Source organism: Dendrobates tinctorius, unplaced genomic scaffold (assembly GCF_039654945.1).
Source record: "Dendrobates tinctorius isolate UK_male_01 unplaced genomic scaffold, ASM3965494v1 ptg000075l, whole genome shotgun sequence".
Lineage (NCBI taxonomy): Eukaryota > Metazoa > Chordata > Amphibia > Anura > Dendrobatidae > Dendrobates > Dendrobates tinctorius.
In genome coordinates this window covers 33,296,585-33,320,377 of record NW_027361743.1, presented here as the reverse complement: position 1 = coordinate 33,320,377, position 23,793 = coordinate 33,296,585, and the positions used below count along the sequence as shown (strand labels likewise).

Below are 23,793 nucleotides of genomic sequence, written 5' to 3'. Positions count from 1 at the left end.
CTGTCCTCCTCTTTACAGGAGCCCTGACGAGGGTGCGGATAGATGGAAAACAAATGGGGCACTGAACTGCTCGGCCAAACCGTGGGTGCACCAATATCTGCGGCATTATATTCTTAAATTATTTCACCCCCAGAGTGATATGACTAATGCATATTCCCTCCACGTAGTAAAATACTTATCTGCCGCTGTCTTCTTCTGTTCTCAGCACCACTACAGGTGTTTTCTGCTGTTTGCTGGGTGATTGGAAAGTCACTTCTCAATGTAAGTGTATGAGAGCCATTACAACGATCCCATAGACTTACACTGAGAACTTGTGACCGTTACCTCTGACTTCTGGTCATTCAGGAGCTGCAGTTAAAAGATGGTGGATCGGGACCGGAGTGGCACTGGGAAGAGGAGAAGACGGAGGCTGGTAAGTATTTTACTGGGGGCAGAGAGCATACATTAGTGATACCACTTGGGTGGGGACATTTTAAAAAATCAATAAAAAGTTTGCGCTAAGAGTGAACCCCCTAATCCTGTAATACAGTTTTAAAAACTTATAAAGATAAAATGAATGGCTTCCAAGTAGGTGATAATTACCTTAAGTGGGTTCCTCAGGTTGATCGTCTGGACTCCTATTAGTCAGTTAGCGGTGATCGCTGAAAATCTTGATATGGAGTAAAAGGTGCTTTACATATGAAGTGTGGGTATGTGCCACGAGTCTTCTGGAGCGCTGTCCCGGCCAGTGACAGGCACTCCACGTACCCACTGTTCCAACGATGCGCTAGCGTGTTTTGTGCACGATGAGTAGCTGCGGCGTACAGGGAGCCTGCAGGACCTTTGTGACGTCACCAGTCCCGTGATGTATGAGCGCGGTGGACCAATTCCTCTCCGACTAGTTTCGTAAAAATCACGGTTTCCTTCATCAGGGATGGTCCAAGGGTGGATTTGGATACCTTAAATACCTTCCAGCACTACTCCTAATTAAAGGCAAATAGCTCAACCTCGCAATTTAACCCCTTTTGTGCGAGATTGTCCAGATTAAAAATCCAATGGCTCACCATGCGGGACATTTGTTTGATATAGTCCCCCATTTTAAAATGCTGGAGTGGTGCTTAAAAAAACTAAGTACTCCTACAAATATATTGCATCCCTTATGCGGATTCGGTCTGTGTTCTAATTCAGAACTGCATTTACAATTTTGCAGACTTCAGAGTTAAAGTCACTTAAAATCTGGATCAATTTGTGGTTCAGTTTCCGCACATGAAGATCACAGTTTTCCCATTTGACATTTTATGCCATGGGACTCTCATCTTGTGACCACAAGCCATCTGTTACGAAAACTGCATTGCCTTTGGATTTGTAGTCCCTGATTCCACTCAATTTTCGTTGTAGAGTGAATGGAACTACAACTTGAATATGACCTGTCTATGATTTAGCTGTATATATTTATTACTATTTATTTTCATTTTTTTTATTTTTTCTTTATTTACCCATGTATCTTCCGCCTTTGAATACACATTAGTATTTTTTTATAGAAACTGTCTACATTGAAAATATGATCTTTATATAGACACATCAAGCTACTTATCTTATACCCTCCAGAGCCTGTATTATGCTTCAGAGCTGAATTCATAATTCTGTGGATTAATAATAGCCTATTTTAGAGCTGCGATTTGGTGCTCTAAATTTACATAGACCGTTTCTATAAAAAAATACTAATTTATATTCAAAGGCGGAAGATACAGAGGTAAAAATACAGAACAATGAGCCAAACCACGTCCGGGGGTGGAGGTTTCACACTAGTTTGATGCAAAGTAATTCCGGTTTGATTTAGCTTCAGACCAGATACAGTATATCATGCCGACACATAATATTATATGAGTTTCTGTCTGTCATTTTTGTACGTTACGCCTGACTTTTAGGATTGTCTGTAATCATAACATTTAGAAGAACCTGCTACAGTTCTCTGCACGGTCAACTCGTTTATTCCGGACAAAACGTCTTTGTCTTTTAAAAAATGCAAATTCTTGGCATGAGCAGCGGATCATCACGCGAGCGATTTCCAAGGTCTCTGGGGTCATATACATGTATGAAGTACAAAAAGAGAGGTTTCTTCTAAGTAGCCGAACCTCTTGGAATCCATTTTTCTGGAGATTTCTAAAATATTAGTAATTGATAGGAGTATAAACTTTTGGTGGTTTTTAATCTTTTCTTTTTTCATGTCCTGTTAAAGTTTATCCCTACGAAAAACCTGATTACAGCTGTGTGTCAATAGATGGTAATCCACAGAAATTTGTGCCATATGCTCGGATTATAACAAGTCTGACTGTATTATCCACAAACTGATTGTAATATATTACTTTAAAGGGACTCTGTCACAAAAAGATGACTTCTCAGTGCACCATGGCATTGCCAAACCATTCAGTGCACCGTGCCACCAATTTGTTTTCCAGCTATCTCCATCCCCTTCTTTCTTATTTGACAGCTCAAACAAGTAGGTTGGAAGGTGCACTGAACTTGTTTTCCATCTATCTCCATCCTTCATTGGTTTCTGTAAAGTTAGAACTGTCGAAAGAAAGCGGGAGATGGAGATAGAGTGGAAACAAGAAGGTGGGATAGTGCACTGAACTGTCTGACAATGTCACAGTCCACCAAGTGCCCTTTAAACAGTCATTTTCTGCTGATAGACTCCCTTTGTGGAAATCTACAAAACAGGACATTTTTCTACCTATAACTTTCTACCAGATGCTATGAGGCCTCAGGGCTGTGAAGGACTTCTCGCTCTACAATAAGGGTGGGACGGGATATGTTACTAACCAACCTGGTCAAAGGTCTCTGAGCACCTCCTTCCATTATGGTATGCCTATCAGGCTTGAAAGTGATTTCTTTGCGTCAATAAACATTACAGTCGTCAAAATGCTCATACGGCCAACATTTATGTCACCAAACCTCTCAAACAAATGCTGTCCCTGCTCATGTCTAGTATGCATGGCTCCTGTTTGGGATGAGTAGAGTAAACTGGTGACTGACGTCTCCTGGCTGATCTTTTTTTAACCGGACATCATCTGTCAGGTTAGAGTCAGGAGGCCCCAACTTATTGGTGGGTTTAGCCAACTTTACGTCAGTTTAAAGGCGGGTACTGGTTTTGGCATTTAAAGTCAACTTTTCTCTGAGTCATGCTGCCCATGGGCAGCACGAATTGTGAGACTGGTTCCCTGAAAACAACCATGTACATACCACTTTGACTGGTCACTTCCTCCCTGGCTCATGCTTCCATTACATTTTTGTAAAAAAGGAAACTGTGTCTGGTTCAGGCAGCAAGAACATCGCTTTAATAGTTCTCCATTGCACCTTTTTTCACCCCTGCTCTGCCCTGTAGGTTATCCTTTGTGTAGAAGAACTGATAGAGGAGACCATTGTCCATCCTTTGGTTGGGCAACATCCAACTATACAGATTCCGGCCATAAGTACAGAACATACCTAAAAAGCCATTACTTTCCACAGCCACGGGACATGAGACAATATTTTAGATTTGATGGATATTTGGACCACACACATCTGATTGAACATCGGCATAATAAAAAAAAGTTATTTTCAAATGGTATTTGTGGGGTTTGGAGGTTAAAGTATTATAGGGGAAGTGATGCTCTGGCATCTGTGTAATCCAATTTATGCTGGATTAGATGAATTTCCCTTGTGTGTAGGCTGCAATGGTTTTTTTTTTTTTTGGTAATAATTTTTTACGCAAATAATATCTTAGTAAATATAGATATCCACTTACGTCTCATGTAGATAGTGCCCAGTTCCCAAAGTAGTGTTCTGTATTGTCTGTGTGTAAACATGTTCCGAATTCTCTTGAATTGTTCGTTCTGTTGACCTTAATATGAAGATTTGATCTCGCGTTTCTTGCTGTAAGTTATCTCTACTATAACGTTAATGAATTGTTTAGACAAGGCTGGAGCAGATACTCCCATCTGTGCGCTGCGCGGCCTTGGTCGCCGTCTAATTACTTTGGTAAGTTGTAAAATTCCACCCTGGGATGGGACTGGAACACATAATATTTCACAAAAAAACTGCAAATATTTTTATATGTGGAAAGCATCCATTGACACCGCATGACATTATTATAGTTGCTTAAAGAACAACATGAAGGAAAATATTAGTTTTGTTGGTCGGCTACATGACTCCGATGGTGGGAGGGCTAGAAAAAATATTTAAAACTCCTCTAGCAGCTTTCCGCTGTTCTCTTATAGTATCTCACATGCCCCGTGCTAGAGATAATAGAATGGAGGCGCCAAGTCGAATGAATGAAAAGTGAGATGTTTTAGGCTATGTTTCCACGTTCAGAGGTTATTCGGCTCAGTGCAGAATTTTGGCAAGCATTGTCAAAAAATTTTGCAAGTGATGCAAATTTTGGTTTTCAGAGTTTGCTGCTTTGCTGTTTTTTTTAGATCCTTTAGTCCGATATTTCAATGGTTACTCAGCGTTTCATAAGGCTTAAAACTTTTCTTGACAAATACATCAAGTTGAAGTCAAGACTCTACTTACAGCGTTAGACCCTGATTTCTCTAGTCTTCTGCACTTCGCCCTAGAAGCTTGGATATCATCTTCTGGGGCAAATCCTGACAGATTACCGCTCATTCTTGCCTCATCAGTGCTTGGAGTTTATCACAATGTCCCTGCTTTTGTTTCAGGACTCGCCACAGGTTTTCATTGGGATTGAAGTCTTGGGGAGGTTTCCTGCCATGGACCATAAAATCTCAATATTTTATTCACCTTGTCACTTATTTATCACTTTTGTATTGTGACATGGTGCTCTATCATGCTGGAAAAAGCAGTAATCTGTGTGAAAATTGCAACAGTTCTATTTTTCGTTTTTAATGGTTACTAAAGATTGTGATAGGAAAACAAAATTGTCCAACATTTTTAACAATACATTTAATTCAATATCCTGATTAAAACAATACATCATTTTCTGATGATGGCTTCCTTTTAAGGAGCAGTCGGAGCTTAAAGGCCCCCCCCCAAACAAAATGCATTTTAACTTATAGATTTTTAGAAAAATAATAAGTTCCATAACTGGATGTGTTAAAAAAAAAAAAGTTCTATGCTGAAATAATCTTATAAATGTGCCTTCGCTGTATATTGTTATGTGCTGTGTCATACCATACATAGCTGCTCAATTTCATGGTCAGCACATACAGCTTCTGGCTGAGGGGGAGAGCATAAGTCAATTATGATAAGTGAGTATACAGATGAAATAACGGGGCCTCACAACTGTTGCTTTCCAATGTAACACATATCCCTGTTTGAGCTATCACAGGAGTGAGCGTTTCTGCAACATCTCCAGATCTCACCAGTCCTGTGAGCTCATCATAATCAGAAGTCAAGACAGTGACATAGGTTTATCAACCTATGGAGCTCATGTGTTTTAATTACATGTTTTTAGGATGAGCTCACAGGACTGGTGAAGAAACACTCACTCCTGTGATAAAACAGACAAGGAAATGTGTTAACTCTGAAAGCAGCAGCTGGGAGAAACTACTATGTCATTTGTACACTCATTTCTCATAAGCAACTTATGCTCCGTCCTGGCCAGGAGCTGTAGTACGTGCCTGCCGACCATAAGCTGGAGCAGTTCTGTATGGTGAGACACAGACATTACACAGTACACAGCAGGGAGACATTTATAAGATTTTCTCTGCACAGGAACATTTTTTTTGAAACACATCCAATTGTGGAACTTCTTATTATTACAAATCTATGAAACAAAATGTACTTTGTTCATGGAACAACCCCTTTAAGGAACCAACTACCATGATGGTAGAACTTCCACATGCTCGAATAGGACCACACTGTGTGTAATATATCGAATGTGAATAATTTCTGAGTTTATAGACTACTTTGATTGTAGTGATATAAAAAATCACATACCAAATGGATGAATCCCATATGTCTACATGATCGATGCCAAAGCTGCGCAGTTTTTGCTTTCTTCTGCCAATTGGCAGATTTTCATTAGCAGCTTAGATTACTGATGCGGTTTAACTTGTCGACTTGAGAAAGATTTGTGCCTCTAGTTGACATTTCTCTGACGTCAGGCAGGACATACATCCGGCAGGTAGCGTTTACTAGGTGTGTTCTGTGTACGTATTTGGAGGGTGGAGTAATAGACGAGTAGATTAGTGAAGGAGACGCATGAACTACCTTGCACTGCTGTGCCTGGACCTCCTAAAGACATGGCATGTACCCCCCCTGAGGCTCCCGCGTTCACAGGCCGAGATTCTGGGCTCTAAACAATGCACCTTAGAATGGATTCCTTTGCAGATATCGTGTTACAATAGTAATATCCCTCACAGTCATCCCATTCATGATTGACCTGTAAATTCCGAGCCACGATAGCTGCAAAGCAAGAGGAAGTGACAGCAGGAAATAGTAATCCGAGCGTAACACGAGCAGAGTTATTTGTGTATACCTGTGAACTCCGCAGAGTAAAGACACTGTCCTGCCAACAGCACACAGTGAAGCGTCTTCAGCAGACCACCACTTTGAGAAGATCACCCCTTTGTCTAAACCCGATGTTCTGTGACCGATATTTATATACTTTGCATACCGGCAGTAGCGTAACTAGAGGCCCTTAGGCTCTAACGCAGAATCTCACAAACAGGGCCCCCCCCGGCGACGATCATGGATAATTGCGGTAATAGTGTTTTTCTATTAGTCATGGGCAGGCTCGGACTGGCCCATAGGGGAATCCCCCGGTGGGCCCCTGTGCAAATCAGGGCCCCCAACCCCACCGTATGGGCAGTACTTGTCATAATTCAATTGATTCACTCTGTACAGAAAAAAAAACAGCATCTCATCATTCATTAACCAAACTACCCAGTTTATTATTATATAGAGATATAAGTAAATTTGTTATCCAGGGTCGTGTAATATCTTTATACAGGTGAAAAGTGGGCCCCCAAAGTGAATGTTAATGGTGGGCCCTTGGCACCCAAGTCCGACACTGGTCATGAGGCATGACTTCCAACGTCATGCTGATTGACAGCCAGTACTCTGCAGTTATAGGCAGTGGGGAGCCGGCTGCCAATCAGCATGACATCAGCAGTTACGCCAACAGAGCAGAGCAGAAGAGATTCGCCAGCAGGACTTGACCGCTGTCTGCCGGGCACAACAGGCAGGTAGTTAGCAATCACCTAAAGGCACATTGTTAACATTTTTAGAAAAAAAATAGACCCGCATAACCCCTTTAAGCTGCTGAAAGAGACTTAGGAAATTAGATTCAGTGTGCACCTAACCTAAGTTTTTGTACCGGAAACCAAGCTCCCAAGGTTTAAGGAGTTTTGAATTTTTGAGGAGAATTTGAAGAGTTTCTTCTCAAAAACCTCAGTGTTCACATACCCCTATATTTACAGTTTTCCAGTAAACCCTGTAGAAAATCAATATTTTCAATCATTTTTATTGGTTGCTAATATGTTCTGATAACCTGAGAGCCCAGCGGAGTCTTTGAATTAGAAAATTGCTGACAGTATAGTGTCTATGGGAAACTATGAGATTCTCTGGTGTCTCCTTAAGAAAACCTAATACCTGGAGATAAACACATGCACATATACTATAGAACCATAGGTACTCAAAGGGCTGGCATAGGGCATCTCATTCAGCACTGTATTGCCGATGTATTTTCCCCTAGACACAATGGGCCTGACTCTTCAGCCAGATAACTGGTGAAAATCACCTTTGAAAAGCCAGAATTTTTGTGCAACGTAGAGTTGCACCAAATTTTTGCGAATTTTGGAAATTTCACACCAATTGGAAGCAGCTCAGCCAAAATGGGCCAAGCTATGGAGGAACTGGGACGTGTTCACCACTTGAATTCGGCAAAACAGCTGGCGATTTCTTATGCCAGAAATGCCAGTCCTTGACTGGAGTTATATTTCTGGCGAGGCGCACGCCACTGAGAAGTTGGCCAAAATCCAATAAGTAGCGTGGGCCTCTTAATGAATTCAGCGTTTCGTACTACAGCGAGCCGTTTGGTAACACTAGTCTTAATGAATCAGCCCCAATGTTTCTCAAGGAATACACATAGGGCCCAATTCATTACTGCATTCCCCCCAGCTTGTTGGAGTGAATACCTCTCAATTAGAGACTTTTTGACTTTCAACAAATGCATCAAATGTTTTGCGTCTTTCTTTTTTACTTGCCTTTTGTGGTTTAGTGTTCTGATTTTTTTTTTTTACATCAATGTGGCTTTTTTAGAAAAAAAAAAGTCACTAAATTTGACGCTGTTTACGCCGGTCCTCTCCTGGAGTGGACGCCATCTACTTTGGTACGTTCTTTTGCAACAGTTTGCAAAACAAGCGACTTTTCCAGCAAGAAAATCGCAAAACCACTTAATGACTGAAATAGGCAATTTTTGACTTAGGGCAAACATTAATAACTGCACTCGCTGATTAGATAAACTTGGCGCAAAAAACGTCAGCGAAAACCACAAGTCAGAAAAGGAAAGTGACTTGAAAAAAGAATACAAATGATGAATCTGGCCCTTAGTCCTTAATGCAGAAACTTACAGAACATAAGGCAGAATCTGATATTAGAGGCATGCGGAAGTGCGGTGGGGCATACAGACCTCTATGGGTCCTGTCCTTGAATGGAGCAGTAATACAGCCGAGTGATCGGGAGATGGAAGATTGCATTGATATTAAACACAAGGCTTTGCTCCCAATTTATTTGCCGTGTCTCCATACTTGGCTGGCAGTCGCCTTCGCTGTAGGACTAGTTCATATCGGTAAGCTAGTTCCCTCCTCCTTGGAATATGGCAGATTTGACTATTTACTGACTTGCTCTAGTTAAATAATTAACCCTTGGAGTTTCAGCATATTTCATGTTTGCTTTTTGGGCTTGACTTCTGCTTTTCAGATTTACATCTCCACTTGCCTATATGTGACAACTATATTTCTTTAAAGACTGAACTAACCAGTTCTTTTCAGTTGCTGAGAATTATTGCATTAGATAGGTAGATGCGTTCTTATTCTATATGGTGACTATATAGATCACTTTCATTTTTTTCTTCTTGCTTAAAGGGGTTTTCTAGGACTATTGTATTTTTTTAAATTCTTGGCCTAAAAACCTACTGGCAGGTACTTGCTAACTGAGGCAACTGCCTGCCTGCTCTACTTGGCGCTGTCTCAGAGTGGTCACCGACCGCTGCTGCCAGTGATCCAGCTGCCCCATGTAAACCGAGCAGCTCTTCTTCTTCTGGGCTGCTCTGTTGACGGATGTCATGTCTCATCAAAAGAGCAGAGTGGAAGAGAATCCGCTGCTGTCAGGCCGTTGAATCGCTGGCAGGAGCGTTCTGTGACTGTTTTGTGCCAGCAGAGAGCGGCGCCGGTTACAACAGGCAGGTAGGTAGCAACTACCTGTCTTTTAGTCATTAGGCCCATAGTAAATAAAAAGATAGTCTTGGACAGTACCGTCTCCCGGTTTTCATGAGCCCCATGCAAAAGAGTCGCAGTGCTCCCCTTTAACACATGCCATGATTCATGATGCACAGATATGGCAGAGAAATATAGGTATAGTACAATGCCAAAGATTTCACTTCTTACATTACATGAGTGATATCTATTGTACATTCTACAATAGCTCAGAAACCGGCGAATCTATCCATACTGTCCATACAATATTATGAGCAACACGTAGTCCTACATACAGTATTATGGACACCATATATTGTTCTATACAACGTTATGGGCCCCATGTATTGCTCCATATTATATAATGGGCCCCATATAATGCTTCATACAGTATATTGGCCCCATATATAATGCTCCATACCGAAGAATGGGCCCCATATATTGATCCATACAGTATAATGGTCCCCATATAATGCTCCATACAGAATAATGGGTCCTATATCATCCTCTATATAGAATAATGTGCCCAATATAATGCTCTATATAGAATAATGGGCCCAATATAATGCTCCAAACAGTGTAATGGACTCCATATATTGCTTTAGTATATAATGGCCCCATATAATGTTCCATACAGTATACTGTATAATGGTCTCATATAATGCGCCATACCATATATGATGGCCCCATATATTGCTCCATATAGTATATAATTGCCCAATGTATTGCTGCATACAGTATAATGAGCACCATATAATGCTTCATATAGTGTTTAATGGCCCCATATATTGCTTCATGCAGTAAGCAACAAAAGCACAAAAAGAGGACTTAAAATCCTCAAAAAAAATTCAAAAATAGCAGAAAAAAGGCAGCGCCATTTACCTGCCCAGGCCTCCAAACAAATGAAGCGGACCCATGTAGTTAAGATCGCAGCAACACAGATGCAAAAATACAGATGAGGCAACCACTCACGGCCTACCAATGCATGGAGGGGCGGTTGCTTGGTATATTGATTCACAATGGAGGCTTGTATGGGGCGCTATTCACATATAGGTATTGCACAGCGTCCAGGTTAACAGCCTATTAGTGATGCCAACACTATTCAGGCGGGCTGCCCAGCGCTATCCAAATGCATCCCTTGTGAACAGACACCACAGTTCACTAGACCAAATGGGCCTAGCTGCACCCTGAAAAAAAAAAAGTGCAGTAAATACATATAAAAATATGTGAGGTATATTTAATCAATATTTTGACCAAGATATGCAAGCTCGCAACCGGCGCCAAGGGTCCTCATGCTTGCTAGTCCTAACACTAAAGAACAAAAGCACAAAAAGAGGACGCGAAAGTCCCCCAAAAATTCAAAAACAGCAGAAAAAGGCAGCAAAGTTTACCTGCCCAGGATGCAGTGGACCCATGTAGTTAAGATGGCGGTAACACAGGTGCAAAAACACAAATACAGTATAATGACCCCATATAAGGCTCTAAACAGTATGATGGACCCATATATTGCTACATACATTAAAAAATACCTCTCTTTCCCACTGCTGCGGTCGCCTCACTGTCTTGTGACAGAGTTAGAAAACGCTGAAGAGACCTGAGCAGCCTGGAACGGGGAGAGGTAAGTATTTGAGGGCGGGCCAAGGGTCAGCGACTCACGGGCCCCCCAACAGATTGTTTTCAGGATTTCCTTAGTATTGCATAGGTGATGAAGTAATTTTCAATGCATCAGAAATTGCCACAGGTTCTCTCACGTCTGTGCAGTATTAAGAAAATCTTAAAAACATGATCTGTTGGGGGTCATGAGGAATGAAGTCTGGGAATCCCTGATCTAAGTGCTAGATAGTCAGTTTGTCAGATTCCACTTCCCATAGTGCTAAAGTTCTGGTTCCTGTGGGAGAAAGGTTATGGAGCTGCACTTGTCTGCACGCCCTTGTGATGAATTGGTAGCCTAATTTTCATGCTGCCCAAACACAAAAATTTTTAGCAAACTATTTCTCAGAATGGCTGATGACAGGTGACATGTTCTTGCAAGCCCACTTTGTTTTTGTTAGTTTTTTTGATTTCTCAGTTTTTCCTATCATGTTGCTGGTGGGCTTGTTCGTATAATCAGCCATATTCAAAATCTCGAGTTCCTGAAGAAGATATATATTGGTAGTAATTCAGACTAGTCACATAGAATATTGGTCCTTACATACTTCTCTTTTTGTTTTTCAGATCAAAATGAGCTGCAACGTTCTTCTCGGTTTTGGACAGCAACTGTTTCGTCGTAAGGTCGTGGGATCTGACTCTAAGGAAAGCAGATTGGCTCGATGTCTCAACACCTTTGACTTAGTCGCTTTGGGAGTGGGCAGTACTCTTGGTGCCGGGGTATATGTCTTAGCCGGAGCTGTGGCACGAGAAAATGCTGGACCTGCTATCGTTCTCTGCTTCCTCATTGCTGCTCTTGCTTCTGTTCTTGCTGGATTATGCTATGGAGAATTCGGTGCAAGAGTTCCAAAAACTGGCTCTGCCTATCTGTACAGTTATGTCACAGTTGGGGAATTCTTGGCTTTTATAACAGGATGGAATTTAATTTTGTCATATGTTATCGGTAAGTCAGTCATAATATTCACCGGGTAGGCTGAAAATTGTTAAATCAGTGCGTGTCCTACTGCTAGGACCCTTGGACCCTTTTGGCTACAAAGGCACTTGGCCACTTTTACCACTGCACCCCCTATAGGCTATGACTCTCTTGTATGTACAGTGCCTTGCGAAAGTATTCGGCCCCCTGGAACTTTTCAAACTTTTCCCACATATGCTTCAAACAGAAGGATACCAAATGTAAATTTTTGGTGAAGAATCAACAAGTGGGACATAATTGTGAAGCTGAAAGAAATTTATTGGTTATTTTAAATTTTTGTGGAAATTCAAAAACTGAAAAGTGGGGCGTGCAATATTATTCGGCCCCTTTAACTTAATACTATGTTGCGCCACCTTTTGCTGCGATTACAGCTGCAAGTCGCTTGGGGTATGTCTCTATCAGTTTTGACCATCGAGAGACTGAAATTCTTGCCCATTCTTCCTTGGCAAACAGCTCGAGCTCAGTGAGGTTGGATGGAGATCGTTTGTGAACAGCAGTTTTCAGCTCTTTCCACAGATTCTCAATTGGATTCAGGTCTGGACTTTGACTTGGCCATTCTAACACCTGAATACGTTTATTTGTGAACCATTCCATTGTAGATTTTGCTTTATGTTTGGGATCATTGTCTTGTTGGAAGACAAATCTCCGTCCCAGTCTCAGGTCTTTTGCAGACTCCAACAGGTTTTCTTCAAGAATGGTCCTGTATTTGGCTCCATCCATCTTCCCATCAATTTTAACCATCTTCCCAGTCCCTGTTGAAGAAAAGCAGGCCCAAACCATGTTGCTGCCACCACCATGTTTGACAGTGGGGATGGTGTGTTCACGGTGATGAGCTGTGTTGCCTTTATGCCAAACATATCGTTTGGCATTGTTGCCAAAAAGTTCGATTTTTGGTTTCATCTGACCACAGCACCTTCTGCCACATGTTTGGTGTGTCTCCCAGGTGGCTTGTTGCAAACTTTAAACGACACTTTTTATGGATATCTTTGAGAAACGGCTTTCTTCTTGCCACTCTTCCATAAAGGCTAGATTTATGCAGTGTACGACTGATTGTTGTCCTATGGACAGACTGTCCCACCTCAGCTGTAGATCTCTGCAGTTCATCCAGAGTGATCATTGGCCTTTTGGCTGCATCTCTGAGCAGTCTTCTCCTTGTTTGAGATGAAAGTTTAGAGGGACGGCCGGGTCTTGGTAGCTTTGCAGTGGTGTGATACTCCTTCCATTTCAATATGATCGCTTGCACAGTGCCCCTTGGGATGTTTTGGAAATCATTTTGTATCCAAATTCAACTTTAAACTTCTCCACAACAGTATCACTGACCTGCCTGTTGTGTTCCTTGGTCTTCATGATGCTCTCTGTTCTTCAAACAGAACCCTGAGACTATCACAGAGCAGGTGCATTTATACGGAGACTTAATTATGGGTCGGTCGCCCTCACCCAGGGCAGCGAGGTACTCGGTACCGGGCCCGTGGAGTTCAATGGGAGATGTCACGGTAGCTGTGACCCGGTCCGTGGCCCCGGGCGTCCATTGTAAAGGGGGAATGTTGAGTGCGTGGATGATGATTAAAGTTTATTAGTGAATGATTTGTGACGCCACCTGTGGTGTTCGGCAATGAAGATGTTAAGCCGACGCTGCAGACAGATCCTCTGGGACAGATGGTGTAGTGCAGCAATGATGTTGTGGCCCTCCACAGGTATTGCTGTAGTCCCAGGGCAGTGTAGGTGAAGAGAGAGGGAGAAGACGTAAATGGTGCGGTGTCAGGCACAGTGATGTAGCAGTGCTGAGTGTGTTGGCGCCGGAATAAGTGGAGGACACCAGGGCATGTAGTTCCAAAGCTTTACTCACAGTCTGTTGTGCATACAGGTGCCCGCATTCATGCTGTGCCCTCCAGTTCAGGAGCTCAGCCAACCTCCAGGCAAGATGAAGTACTCCGTTCCACCACTCCGCCAACACAAGTGCCTTTTCTGAACGTCTCCCTCCTTAGCGCTCGTAGTGAAGTACTCACAGGACTGAGTTACACTGGAGTTCCTCCTGTCAGATGTTCTTAGAACTCTACTTGTACGGCAGACAGCTGTAGCCTGCTTCGGGGACTCCTTGCTACTAAGTCCCGGCTCACTCACGTTGCTGTTGTGCCCCCAAGTCTTGTGTGGGAATAAAGTGATGACAACTTCTATTCCTCGGGTGTCTTTCGCAGGACCATTAGTATCCGTACAACCTCGGGGACCGGACCCCGGCCATGCGCTTAGAACTTGATGAAGGGCTCTGCTCTAACCCTAACCCTTAGTTCTCTTATTCTCCTTACGTTCCGCACTAATCTTTCTTTCTTTTATGGAGAATTAGGCTTTCTAAATATCTCTTTCCTGTGCCAGCAGACTCAGGTCACTGAGGTCTGCTGCAGCACTTCCTTCATCTATCCCACTCAGGGGATCTTCTCTCTGACTCTTCGTCAGACTGACTGACCTAGTCCCAATCATCTCCCGCTCTCTGGTGCAGACTAAGCTCCACCCACCTCCCAGCACTCTTCGTGTTCCAAGCAGGGAGCCACCAAAGGTGCTTTGCTACACTACTATGTTGTGTGGGATGCAGGTGTTGGAGTATGGTCAGGTGTCTCCACCTTACCTGGATGGTGGGGCACCACACCTCAGGAGGAGGTGCAGTACCTCTGTGGCAACTGAACCCTCAGGGGCGCCACAATTACACACAGGTGGATTATATTTATCATCATTAGTCATTTAGGACAACATTGGATAATTCAGAGATCCACAATGAACTTCTGGAGTGAGTTTGCTGCACTGAAAGTAAAGGGGTCGAATAATATTGCACGCCCCACTTTTCAGTTTTTGACTTTCCACAAAAATTTAAAATAACCAATACATTTCGTTCATCTTCACAATTGTGTCCCACTTGTTGTTGATTCTTCACCAAAAATTTACATTTGGTATCTTTATGTTTGAACCATGATATGTGGGAAAAGGTTGAAAAGTTCCAGGGGGCCGAATACTTTCGCAAGGCACTGTATATAAAAGCGAGCAGCAGAGCCATATTGGGTGCAAACCTCCTCTAAAGACACTGGCTATATATCCTTTTCCTTATATAAAAGTCCCCAAAATGAAGCAGCATATCCAAAATTGATGAAAAAAAGTGATGGGACCCTTTATTCACCTGAACCAGTAACATTTCCAATTTCCCTGTTGAGCCTTTCTCAAGTAAGTGGGCCACATTTGTCAAATCTATAGATGAACAAATCAATTCGTAATTAATTGAATTCATGCGAAATCTAAAATTTCGGAGATTCAATTCCCAAGAATTCAGCAACATTTGTCCCAGGAGATGATTACCTAGCTGTGAGTTGTTGAAGTATACAACAGCCGCAGGCTTATGCCTGAAAAAAAAAGATGTTCAGTAGATGGCGTTGTCTTAATTTTTAGATTTTTTTGATACTGTACTGCTTTACCTCTTTAGTTTGTCAATTCCTGTAATCCTCCATGTTGTGGTGATATAAATATGAACGACCCAAGTAAAACAGTTCTTTCTCCCACAATGTCTGAGTACCAGCGGTTCTGCTGAAATAAATTTTCAAGAATAAATACCCAAGGTGTCCAGCGTATGACCTTGTGCACACTATCTCACATCCTGATCCTCAAGTTCACATCTAACAAAGCTAAAGCAGAAGAACATTTCCCATTAAAATGTCTTTGTCATATCTGTTTTTGGCAAATGTGGGTGACTATAGGATGGATTTGCCTCTGATATATTTCCCCCTTTGTGTTTAAGGGACCTCAAGTGTGGCTCGCGCGTGGAGTGCGACCTTTGACGAACTTATTGGCAAACATATAGAGACCTTTTGTGGACGGTATTTTTCCATGAATATGCCAGGTGTACTGGCCAAGTATCCAGACCTGTTCTCTGTCATCCTAATCGTGGTGTTGACAGGTACGTTTAATATAAGAAATTCTCCAGTACACGGATCTATGATCAAAAGGTTCCACATGGGAAAACACTTTACATAATTCCTGCTTTTTTTTACGCAAGATTTTGTGAGAACAGATGTTTTCAACCCTAGAACTCATACAGATGATTGTGAAAAATGATCTATGTAAAGATCGTGATGCCCAGCCGGCCGAGGATCTCCTTACATGAAGTTGACAGCCTCATAGGCAAATGTGATCTGTTGAGTTTGGATCAGGAGACCCACAGCCAGTCACAGTGCATACCCTTAGCTATACCCAGTGCATATACCCTTAGTCTATGTTCACACAGAGTTGTTTTTATTTTTTTTTTAGAAAGATTTTGAAGAGGATCTACTCCATAATCCTCCTAAAAAGCAATTTAAGCCATATACTCTTCCACAATTTAATAGAAAATCCACTCTCTTCTTCCTTCAGTGGGTTTTTGTCTTTTTTTCCTGATAAAGTTTGGAAAATCTTACCACGGGTCAAAAATGTGGAATGTCACTTCTTGGAGTCAGATTCTTCTTAGAATCTTCTCCAAACTATCAAGTGAAAAGGCTACAAAACAAAATGCAGCCAAAACCTCTAAAAAAAAAAATACTTTAAGACTATGTGCACACGGCGCCTTCATGAAGCCACTTCAGGAAAATTGCAGTGACTTTGCTGCCGTTCTTGTGGTGGCCCCCAACCATCGGCGTCTTCTACCCTACGCTGTGAAATATAGAGAATGACGGGCTCGGAAGAGTTTTCAGAGCAGAAACTGAGCAAAACCTTCAAGTGTTTGAGGAGTTTTGCATATTTTTAAGGAGGAGTCTTGGAGTCTCGTCTCAGTTGCTTCTTAGTTTCCACCTCAAAAAGACTCCGTGTGCACATAGCCACTTGTTTGAGTTTTTTTCCACCTTCAAAAAACTGTATGAATCTGGTCTCAGGGTATAGTCACACATGGCAGATTTGTTGCAGGAAGTTTCCACATTTGAAAATCCCTACAATCCCTGTGTACCGAGTGGTTTCTGCAAATGCCATTCAGAAGACTGTACGAGCTCGGGCACACGACCGATTATATCCATGGTCCATGGTTTTCACGTATAGCACTCGTACCCATGATACTCTTTGGGGTTGTTCACATGTCCAATTACTTGGTCCCTAGGATAAAATCGGAGATATGTCTGATTTTTGTGTCAGATCAAAATTGGCAGTGCAAGTTTGTGGGTCCATGAAAAATTCAGACCATACTCGCATGACGTCTGAGAAAAACGGTTCGATTATTTTGATCAGAGTTTGAATCAGGGTGGCATCAGTTTTTCTTGGAGGAGAGAAAAAAAATGTTTCTCCACCCTCGCCATTCTGTCTGTCCGTGAAAATTTTACTGCTCTCAGTTGTCATCCGAGCACAGTCCAGCAGTTCTCACGGATCCATACAGATCCATAGACTTGCATTTCTGATTTTGATCCGACGCTCAGCTCAGAATCAGACATTTCTCTGAATATCGGACATGTGCACAGTCCCATAGAATAACATACGAGTGCTATCCGTGAAAACCACGCATGGAACTCATCAGACATAGCTGGTCGTGTGACGAGCCCTAACCGTCACAAAAATGTCTGCAAAGTGTCCCTAATGGAGACTGAAACGAGTTTCTGCGTTTATTGATAATTGGCCACTTTCTAATAACATTTCTAAAATGCCATAATTTGGTGTGCTCTGCCGCAGAAAACTCAATCTACGCATTCCTTTCCACAGCTGCCAATGGCTAGGGTGGGTAATCAATGGATGGCGGCAGTCTCCATGTCCAAAGCAACTGAGATGGCAGCGCTCATGTGTTTTACCCTCAGATGAAGGCATCCAGCTTATGCACAAACCTGGAGATTGCGATGCCTGTACCTGTGTCAAGGGTACAGCCAGAGAAGTAGTTATGTTGGTAAATAACGTGAGCGCCACCATCGGAGAAACCACCACTGTCCACTATCTACATGATATTCATGGGTAGCATGGAGTTTTTTTGCACTGGCAGTGCCCTGTGCTTTCTGGAGCTTCCTTCACTTACAGGAAGCTCCAGAAAGCAGGTGGAAGGGCTGAAGGTTATGGCCTCATTACTAAACCCTTTTGTTGGGACTTCAGGGCTGGGTCTTCATATTTGGCATTATCACCATTTTCTTCACTCTTCCTCAGCTCTTTTATCCATTGGAGTGAAGGAATCAGCCATGGTCAACAAGGTCTTCACATGCGTCAATGTTCTGGTCCTGGCTTTTGTTATCGTATCCGGATTTGTGAAAGGATCCGTTAAGAACTGGCAGCTCTCGGATCATGACTTCAATAGGACCGTGAATATGTCTTCAGAGAAGTACGTTCTGGAAGCTCTCAGCTGTTGCCCTCGATATCCCTTGAGTGGGTGATATGCGCAGCAGCTAGGCACTTAGTGAATGTGGGAACCATTCGTAATGATCTGTCCAGTATCAGGTGTCGTACGAGTGTGAAGTTTTGAATGTTTATGTAAACTCCTTTCAATAATCTACTGGTGCTGACATTTCCTCGTGTGCCAAAGTCAATCCGTTAAGAGATAATCATAACTATTGAATGTTGCTGAGGCTCAACCTTCTCTTATGGGATTATGGGATGTGGATGATGAATGACCAAGTCTTGGCAACCCTTCATTCATGATATTAGTACGGTGGTCCCAACTTCTGTTCCACTACTCAAAAATAAAAAAAGGCCAAGCATGTCAGAACATCGGCCTGTGTGAACATCACAGCCTTAGTTTAATTCATTACGTTTAGGCTAAAGTGTCCCCTTAGTCTAGGCTTTACTTTTTTATAGCAATAAGAGTCTATGAATTCTCGTGTCTTGTATGTACAAAGTGAGACCGCTGAGACTGATGTTTGACTGTAGTGTGGTCATGTTGATGTATGTTTTACAATCCTTACACATTTTTAGCTCCAGTATAAGCCCTTTAAATAATAGTCTTATATCTCCCTGAAGTCACCACTAGAGGGAGAGTAATTTCAAAAGCAATAAAAAAACACCTGTATGCAGCTAGCTGCTGAGCTCCCTCTAGTGGTGGCTGCAGACAGTATAATTTTAACTATTTCAGCTGTAATGCAGGAAATTTGGACTTTGTAGTTACTAAATCAGAATTCAGAGTGCTTCACAGATTCACACCAATCAGTCACAGTAAAGGTGGTTTTTGGACACCGTTATAGTCTCTATGATTTTTGCTTACGCAACTCGCAAGGTTTCTTTGCTTTTTTTTTCATTTCAGTGTTACAGAGGTGAACAATTGGGATTACGGCGCTGGTGGATTCATGCCATACGGTTTTGCCGGAGTCCTCTCTGGGGCTGCTACCTGCTTCTACGCATTTGTTGGCTTTGACTGCATTGCCACCACCGGTATGGCTGTATGCTGGTTTATTGCTGAAAATACATTTTTGTGATGTTCCTGGATTTGTAACTATGTATAAAATAATACATATTTTAGGTGAAGAAGTAAAGAATCCTCAGAAAGCGATTCCCATTGGCATTGTGGCTTCCCTCCTCATCTGTTTTGTGGCGTACTTTGGGGTGTCTGCAGCGCTCACGCTCATGATGCCTTATTATCTTCTGGATAAAAACAGTCCATTGCCCGTGGCTTTCAATTATGTGGGATGGTCCGGTGCGAAATATGCTGTTGCTGTGGGATCCCTATGTGCGCTCTCTACCAGGTAGATCTTGGTGTTGGTACAAAGTGTACACTTAGAAGATGGCAATAATCAGAATGTAGAACCGTTTTCCTTTATTTTATTTTGGACCCCTCCAATATCGGGGCCTCTTGGCTGATTGCTCCCCATCCTATTAATTGCACTAAAGCGGTATGGTAGTGGAAATGCTCAGGCTGTTTTGTTATCTTCCTTGTGTTATACCTGCGTAGCCCATGGTATAGCCTTTAGAGATGAGCGAATATTTTGAAATTTGTAAGCTTTTGCCGAATTTTGCCGCAAATTGAAAGTACTCCAAGGCCTCCAATTGCCCACAACAGACTGTGTCCTTCCCACAGTCAGTGACTCCTTTATCACTCTTTCCTTATTAATTAAATCTGTATAATTCTCTTTTCCTCACACACTAATATTCTTCACTAATGTACTGTCGCACACTATCTGTACAGTTTCTTCAGTGTTTTATTACTTACCCTCCCATCCCTTGCTGAGCTATGAGCCATGACGTACTCTCAGTTTCCAGATTCACCCTAAATGGCAGCTGCATTTCTTTCTTCTGCTTTTATGCGGTCTACGATAGTCCTTCTTGACTGCACTAGACCATGTGATGTGAAGCTGCAGGGTATTCTGGGGTAGCCTAACTGGCCGTGCCCGAGGTCATGTGAATCCTCTCTGGCTGATGTAGTCTTCGGCAATGTGTAAAATGGCAGTGGCCAATTTAGGTCATTTGTACAAATCGTTAATTATTATAATTCGCCAGGTTCAGCAAATTCCTGAAAATTTTTGACACAAATTTGATTTCTATAAAATTGATTGGCTCATCTCTAATAGCCCCTAAAAGATCATTACAGGAGCTGTCTGATAAAGCTGCCATATGCTTTAGCGTAAAATTGTGAAATTGGTTCATTGGAGAAAATTATTGCACATGAGGGCGCAGCCTTAATTCTTAGCTGTTGTGTTTCGGTTTTTTTTAAAAAATTTTCAGAAATCTGTTTATATATTGTTTTATTATCCCACATGTAATCTATTGCTTTATTGTATAATTCCTTACTTTTTTATCATTCCTTCATGCAATCGTCCAATGTTGAGTTGGTCTTCAGACTTATATTTTTCCTTTTCTAGTCTCCTTGGTTCCATGTTCCCCATGCCTCGTGTGATTTATGCCATGGCAGATGATGGACTGCTATTTAAAGTTTTAGCCAGAGTCAGTGAAAAGAGCAAAACTCCAGTAATAGCCACCGTGTCCTCTGGAGCAGTTGCAGGTACGGTCACTCACGTGTGGACATACATATCCCTGGTGCATTGTGCTACCTGAACTACGCTGATAACTCTGTAATGTTGCAGGTGGTAATCTGATTAAGACCGGGGTCACACTTGTGAGTGCAATGCGAGAAACTCACGCGAGTCTCTCGCATCAATACCCGGCACTACCGTCGGGACCGGAGTGTGCGGCTGCATGTATTTCTATGCAGCTGAACGCTCCGGTCAGAGAGCCGGCGGCAGTGCCGAGTATTGATGCGAAAGGCTTGCGCGAGTTTCTCCCATTGCACTCGTAAGTGTGACCCCGGCCTAAATGCTTTGTTACTAGTGTGAGATCATATAGAGGGGGCACCTTTTATTGTCAGCAGTTCAGCCTTTATGGGACCCTCAGATGACGCTTTTTTTGACTACATTCCTGATACTATTAGGATAATATTCCGATTTTTGGATATCGATACCTTTGTGGTATTTCTACTGCATGAAAAATGATGAAAAATCCACAGAGGGTGAAACCTGAACTGACACTGAGCATAAATTAACAATGCCGTGGAGTTTACATTGCAAAATTTTTCCACCATGTCAAAAGTCCACAGGGTAATTGGCAGAAAATCAAAAATGTGGATTTGCAGCTAAATCCACATATATTGCATTGAGATTGTGTTGGAAGTTTATTGTGGATTTCACTCCACTCAACAAAAGGGGCGGGATCTGTGCCAAAAATCGGCACTGTATGTAGAGTTGGTGTTGAATATGATCCCAAGGTTATTTTCCGCACTAAGTTTTTCATCTGATGTTGGTAAGATTTGCTAACATCTGATCTGTTTTGCTGCTACTGTAATACACTTATGGTTGTTCTCAAGAAATTCAGGAAGGAAAATCCACAAGGCAAAATCGCCTGTGGGAGCATACTCCATTGCCCCGTGCACATGGCTTGCAAAAGTAGGTTCTGCTTGGAGTCCCTACAAGTCCATATTACAGACCCATAGACACTTTCTCCTCTTGAAAAATGTCATTTGGAAATGCTACAACCTCTGTATGAAATTGTTAGTGCATAAAGATATTCTATGGGCCTCTATACTCCAATATAGTTCCAGATTACTCACCCATAAGTATCTTCTCCATTAGGCCTGGATCACACTTCCGTTTTTTCAAATCCGTCAAAATCCGTCGGTTTCCGTCAAACAACGGATCCGCCATTTTTTTGGAGGATCCGTTTTTTTGTCCCATAGACTTCCATTAGCGGTTACCGCGGATCCGTCAAAAAACGGATCCGTTTTAAAAAAAAAACGGATCCATATGCGGCAAAAAACGGAAACGGATCCGTTTGGCGGACACAAAAAACGGATGTGTGAAACAGGCCTTATACGACAGGACCTAGAAAATAAGTTAGGAAAACTAAAAGAAAAAGCTAATCCAGATTTTCTGCTTTTGGGCAGTTTTTGTTAGATGCTGGGATGAGATATGGCGCCACTTTCAAAATTTTATATAATTTCTAGACTGGTTTCACATATCAGACTTTCATGGTCTGATTCCACTCTGTGAAGTTTGGACTGGTCGTGGGTCTCGACCCAAACTCAACAGGCTCATAGGAATTAAGAAGCTGTTGAGTTCGGGTCATGTCACCCGTGGCCAGTTTGGACATCACGATTCATACTTGGACCATAAATTTTAGCCATGTGAACCTGACCTTAAAGAATTTTTTTCTTAATAATCCCTCCCAGACCCAATTGTCTTTAGGCAGGTGAATACTTGGCCCAGCTTTCCACATGATTTTTTGTGATCATAAAGCAGATGGATGTCACTGGTTGTGATTTACAAACAGCTTTTTAAGGATTGAGGATCCTACAGTATGACGAGCCCTTGAGGAGATATTTTTAGTATTGCCTAATGTACTACCCCTCCTATTTGGGCATTATGGTGCTGTTCTTGGCTGAGTTCCTTGTATGTTGGTATTCATAGTCCTTCTGATGAGGAAGACCATGGTATTACAGTCATTTTACTAATCTTCATATTTTGTGCTTAAAATAAATCACAATAAAATGGTAAAAAATAGAAATGATGTGGAATGAACCTGGGCCTCTCTGTACCGATTTATTACACATTTAGAACGTGGTAAATTATTTTCTTGTCCCTCATCTAAAATAATTTATTTTCATGTCTTTTTAGCTTTGATGGCTTTCTTGTTTGATTTAAAAGACCTGGTGGATTTAATGTCCATTGGGACACTACTGGCCTACTCACTGGTGGCCGCCTGTGTGCTGGTTTTAAGGTAATCTTTAAATATACACTTTATTTAGTTGTGAATAATTTGTAAAAGAAAAAAAAAAATCTGTTCAAGAGTGTGTGTATGTATGGATGTATGTGTGTGTGTATATACGGTATGTATATATGATTATCACTCACAAATAATCTGTTTCTATAATATATAGATTGATAGATACAGTAGATAGATATATATATATATATATATATATATATATATATATATATATATATATATATATGAGCTTGATTATTTCTGTTAATGTTGATGATTATGGCTTACAGCCAATAAAAACCTAGAAGTCATTATCTCAGTAAATTGGAATAATTGGCAAAAAACACCTGCAAAGGCTTCCTAAGCATTTTAAAATGGTCCATTAGTCTGTTTCAGTAGCTCCACAATCATGGTGAAGACTGCTGACTTGACAGATGTCCAGAAGGCAGTCATTGACACACTCCACAAGGAGGGTAAACCACAAAAGGTCATTGCTAAAGAAGTTGGCTGTTCACAGAGTGCTGTATCCAAGCATATTAATGGAAAGTTGAGTGGAATGAAAAAGTGTGGTAGAAAAAGGTGCACAAGCAACCGAGATAACCACAGCTTTGAAAGGATTAT

General features: G+C 41.8%; 1 protein-coding gene across 2 annotated transcripts in view; it reads left to right on the top strand.

Moving 5' to 3' along the window:
• The window catches only part of SLC7A1 (solute carrier family 7 member 1), a 53,754-nt gene that overhangs the window by 13,738 nt on the left and 16,223 nt on the right, over positions 1–23,793 (top strand). For both annotated transcript variants that reach the window (XM_073583161.1, XM_073583162.1), the window contains 7 exons: positions 11,613–11,988; positions 15,794–15,952; positions 18,139–18,310; positions 19,226–19,353; positions 19,442–19,664; positions 20,778–20,917; positions 23,082–23,184. In XM_073583161.1, the coding sequence (XP_073439262.1) occupies positions 11,619–11,988; positions 15,794–15,952; positions 18,139–18,310; positions 19,226–19,353; positions 19,442–19,664; positions 20,778–20,917; positions 23,082–23,184 (1,295 nt within the window). In that variant the 5' untranslated portion in view covers positions 11,613–11,618. The remainder of the gene's footprint in view (positions 1–11,612; positions 11,989–15,793; positions 15,953–18,138; positions 18,311–19,225; positions 19,354–19,441; positions 19,665–20,777; positions 20,918–23,081; positions 23,185–23,793) is intronic.